This window comes from Asparagus officinalis, chromosome 5, assembly GCF_001876935.1.
Source record: "Asparagus officinalis chromosome 5, Aspof.V1, whole genome shotgun sequence".
NCBI classification, from domain to species: Eukaryota; Viridiplantae; Streptophyta; class Magnoliopsida; order Asparagales; family Asparagaceae; genus Asparagus; species Asparagus officinalis.
In genome coordinates this window covers 60372668-60377478 of record NC_033798.1, presented here as the reverse complement: position 1 = coordinate 60377478, position 4811 = coordinate 60372668, and the positions used below count along the sequence as shown (strand labels likewise).

Here is a 4811-nt window from a genome sequence, read left to right as displayed (position 1 = left end):
CACCCAGGTGGCAAATAATTCAATGTTAAACAAAATAGTACAACTGGCATTGAGAAGAATTGTTAGTTGACAAGCCCCAGAACTGGTGATATAAAGTACAAGTGAGAATTTTGCCAAATCCATGCAAACAAAATGCCGCATGACAAGAGCTTCTTTGTTTTCTCCTTTTTCTGAGACTTAAGAATACAAAAGCTTCATCTCTTTTTCTGAGACTTCAGAATACAAAAGCTTCCAGTTTTAGCCTTGCCTCAGCGGCTGCGGCCAAGGACTCAACGGTTGGGTTCTCCTGTGCAACAGCAACAGCAGCAATGTAGGCAACTCTAGCCTCCTCCATCTGCTTCAACTCAGTCTCACTCATGTTGTCCTGTTTCCATGTAACCCATGCAAATCAGTTAAAAGAGGTAGTGATTACTGCGTACCTTATAAAGCTAACTTCTATATGAATAAAAGGATGTGATCCTATGTAGTCATGCCTTGAATGTGTATGCAAATGTGACCATCTAGACAAGAATAGATCAAACTGTACCACTAGCTTCCCAAAGTACCATATGCAATGGGGCTCAAATTAGGGTAAGTTCTCACAAATTTGTCCTGAACGTTGAAGGTAAAACGCACAACGTGACCTTAAACTTCTTTGTTAGAGAATAATGCCATGAATTTTAAAACTGTAGAAAAATACGTCGCTAACAGCATTGACAACTCAATAGAAGGTCTAAACTGATCTTAAAAATAGGATATAAGAGGAGAGGGTATTGTAGAAAGTACACAAGGGATAATTGGCTCCCTCACAGTTATGCATGTACGTGTTTGTGTGCGTGCGTGTGTATTCTTGACTGAGTGGGTGTGCACACCAACTGGGAGCCGTGGGCTGGCTTCTTGCTATTGTTAGGGGATTTTCTAGATGTTATAACTGAAGCAATACCATGATAAGAGTTTGCGATTGTATTATACAAGGAGTGACTCACTATTGGGGGAAGATGACCAAATTGTTTGAACGAAGAAATATTTTCGTCAAAATCTGTAGCCGGATCATTCTTTGAGAGCTCTTGAAACAACAAGGTCAATGCAAATTTTTCGAAGCCCATGGAATCCATATCTGCCTGAAGTTCCTGGACCTTTCTGTTGGATATCCTTGCTTCATTCTCTAGTTTCTCAAGAGCTTCTTGTCTTTCCGCAAGCTGAATCTGCATAACAAAAACGGTGGAAGGTAATGTGAGAAGCTCCTAACAGTGAAGCGAGAATAAGAGGAAAGCAGATAAAAGCAAAACACGGTAACTGATCACGACCATACACAGACTATGTTATAAATAGATGGGAACAGACACCTCGTAACATTGCCCAGTTTTGCAAATGGAGCAGCTATAGTTCTATTTGAGCAGATGGAACCCCCCACCCCCAAGAAAAAAAAAAAAACCTCCCAGTATCTGCCCAAGCACGCGGGCAAACCTTCTCAATGAACTTTTCCTTCTCTTTCAAGAGCCAAAAAGATTAGTAATTAAGGCTCTAGTCTCACCAATAGAATTACAGGAAAGCTATCTGCCTCTTCAAATTTTTTTCTCTTTAAAAAAAAAAAAAAATTCTCTGATGGGGGTCTATACGTACAAATCAAATTACAAGGGATATTCTGCCATTAAACTTGAAGGGAAAATTATGCGAGAATGCTCGAGAAAAACATGTGTTTTTGTTTCACAGGCATAGTCTCAAAATTGTTCGCCGGGTGTCATCTGAACATATGATTTATTTCCTTTCGTAGTCACGTACACATGACAGGTGGTATATCAATGCTGTCTAACTCTTGATTCAGCGTGCTCATTTTCAAGCTCTCAGTTTACACTAATCCAATGACAGAGAGCTCTTAATTCACCAGGTGTTCGTCGTACAGTTTCTTGTAAGAAAAGGAAGGATGGTTTGGCACAAACAAGTAAGTGGTAAATCATGCCTCTTCATTTAAGTTTGCTACCTTTGCGTTGGACAACTGAGAATTCGTAGAGGAGAGCAGGGAATCCTTCTCCAGATTCCTGCGCTTCAGCTCATCAGATGTCGCGTAAGTTGTGCGCATTTTATCCACTGATTCTTCTGCAGATTTCAGAGCTTCATCCTTCTCAGCTAAAATGTTATGCAGAGCATCCAACTGCTCCCGCAACATGGTCAACTCCCCGTTCTCCTTTTGCCCATCCTCTTGTCCTCCTTCCCTTGATGCCCTTGATGAGGAGGGCGAGGTGCAACCAGCATCACTGTCTTTGTCCTGAGCATGTCCGTTTGATATAGCCTCCCTGTGATCCCTTTGTTTTATTGCTGGAGTGGCTTGTCCTGGCTTTTTGCCTTTAGCTTCAAGAACCTGCACTCGAGGCCTGATTCAGTCAGTCCATTACAATGACACATTAAGAAACAATACTAATAATGAATAAGGGAATCAGGAGCGGAGTAGAGGGCTATAAATAATGAGTGCAAGACTTGAATTTAGAGAATCCTGCATGCAATAAGCTGAAATCACAACGTTCCGTAACTTATACATACAGGGCGCCCGCCACCGAGTGTAACGTGCTATTTGGCTCAAACCCCTGCCAAAATCGACTAGCCGATGTTACACTTGAGTCTTTAGCTTCACTATATAAGAGTATCTTCAACCCAAAAACCCAAAATGGTGTAGTTTTTACACCAAATCACTATTTCATCTCCAACCCATTACACCAAATGTTACACCAAAAAGAATATTAATTTTATTATTCTTATCTTTTAACATTTTTATCTATTTAAAATATTTAACAAATTATATAATTATATAATTCTTATCTTTTAACATTTTTATCTATTTAAAATATTTAACAAATTATATAATTATATAATACATTACACATAATTAATTATAATAACATATTTTATGAATAAAATAAAAATATAAAAATTAAATGCTAAATCAAATTAAAATATTACTTTCATAAATTCAACTAAAGATTACATTTAACATCACAAAAGAAAACATCACACTTGCAAGCAAAAAAATAAAAGGCATTACATTTAACATAAAATAAAACACAAAGACACAGTCCATATTGATAAAATGCTAAGTCTCCGAATTAGTATATTCATCCACCAAATGATCAATTAATGCATCTCGAAGTGCAATATGAGCTTCTTTATTCTTGATTTGTTGATGACGAGCCAGAAATTCTTCAAACCGAGCATTTTCATCTACAACTATCTCTACGTCCGGAGCTGGCGCTTCCTTCCAATTTTCAATTGTAGCATTAAGATCACGTTCGTCCTCAATTACCATGTTGTGCATAATAATGCACATAGTCATTACATCATGTAATACTTTTTTTTTTCAAAAACGAGCTGGTCCTGACACAATTGCAAATCGAGATTGGAGTACTCCAAATGCACGTTCTACATCTTTTCTACATCCTTCTTGCTTCATTGCAAATAACTTTTTTTTGGACCACGTGGATCATGAATTGTTTGTATAAGAGTAAACCATTTTGTATATATATCATCAGCTAAATAGTGGTAATTTTAATGTAGCATGTTCTATTTTTCTTTAATTTTAATGTATTGCAATTAGTGGTAATTTTTAATGTCCTAATTTATGTGTAATTTTTTTTATGTCCTAATGTTTATGTTGTATTTTTTTTATCTAAATGGTGTAGTTTTTCTTATTTCTTCATCCTAATGTTTATGTTGTATTTTTTTTATCTAAATGGTGTAGTTTTTCTTATTTCTTCATTTGGTTCTAGTATTATGAAATTTTAAGTGTTTCTTCATTTGGTTCTAGTATTATGAAATTTTAAGTGTTTGGATTAAATTATCTATTTTTTTCCATTGCTGAATTTTATTTTAATAATTATTTTATAGTCTAATTTTATTATAATAGTTAATAAAAAATAATATATATTATTAATACAAATACAAATAACAAAACAAAAGTTTGTTTCTGTATTTCTTCTCATAAGACCTTCCATAAAAAGTTTCCCAAAAAAAAAAATTTGCGTCAATGCTACAGTGTTGCGTCATTTCTGACGCAATACTGTAGCAGCCCGCTATTTTAGCGGGATGTTTGGCGCTCCATTAGAGCGCCAAAACACTTCAAAATGGAGCTTAGGCGCTCCATTAGAGACGCCCTAAACCTTTATATATCTTGTTCTCTCACCGATGTGGGACTATAACTTTGGGTCGGTGGATGTCACAATAAAAGCCATTCTCTTGCCTTCGTTTGATCCTCACACTGTAAACATTAACCCCGACTGAGAACGGACTAACCGAGGGGTCGAAAACTACATCAGGCTAGCATTTCTTTTCCCCAGTAGGTAATCAATTTTCCTGGGCTGAAACTAGCGTAGATTAGAGCTCGGTTAGTTTAGAAAACTGAAACTATAAACTGATTTCGACTCCCCAGATGCTTGGCTAGGCAACATTAATCAAAGGATGTTTTTCCAGATCTTGCGTATGTAAACATGTTACCAGTAAAAATACTGATGATGAATTTGCATTAAATGGCCAAAAAAATAAAGCTCTCACCTTGGGGGTGGCCGTCTGCACGATGGAAGCCCTCCGCTTGAATGACGGATTTGCCCTCCGATCCTGGGATCAGTAGGAGCAAGGAACCCCCAGTCAACAACAGCAGCAGCGAGTGAGAAGGAAAGGAAAACAGCCAGAAGGGGAGCTGAGGTTTGAGGAAGCTGACCATGAGAGATTCAACGAGGGGGACCATGTCGACGAGGTTAGCGAAGAGGTCATGTTCGACATTTCCGCCATCCCTGGGGGCATTCTTGGAAGAGGAGGAGGAAATGAGAGGAGGAGCAGGCGGCGGC

The 4811-nt window shown here is 37.7% G+C and overlaps 1 protein-coding gene across 1 annotated transcript; it reads right to left on the bottom strand.

Annotated features, from left to right (window-relative positions):
• Window positions 19–4811, bottom strand: LOC109843653. The gene is made up of 5 exons (XM_020412608.1): window positions 4685–4811; window positions 4519–4581; window positions 1961–2338; window positions 966–1184; window positions 19–364 (listed from the first exon to the last, which is right to left on the bottom strand). The coding sequence occupies exons 1-5, from the start codon at window positions 4709–4711 to the stop codon at window positions 215–217; spliced, it is 837 nt and encodes a 278-aa protein (XP_020268197.1). The 5' UTR covers window positions 4712–4811; the 3' UTR covers window positions 19–214.

Coding starts and splice junctions, on each gene's coding strand:
- LOC109843653 (XM_020412608.1), bottom strand. CDS start 4,711: ATGGTCCCCCTCGTTGAATCTCTCATG. Junction 4,582..4,684: donor CCCTCGTTGAATCTCTCATG/GTCAGCTTCCTC, acceptor TACTGATCCCAG/GATCGGAGGGCAAATCCGTC. Junction 365..965: donor TTGGTCATCTTCCCCCAATA/GTGAGTCACTCC, acceptor ACATGGAAACAG/GACAACATGAGTGAGACTGA.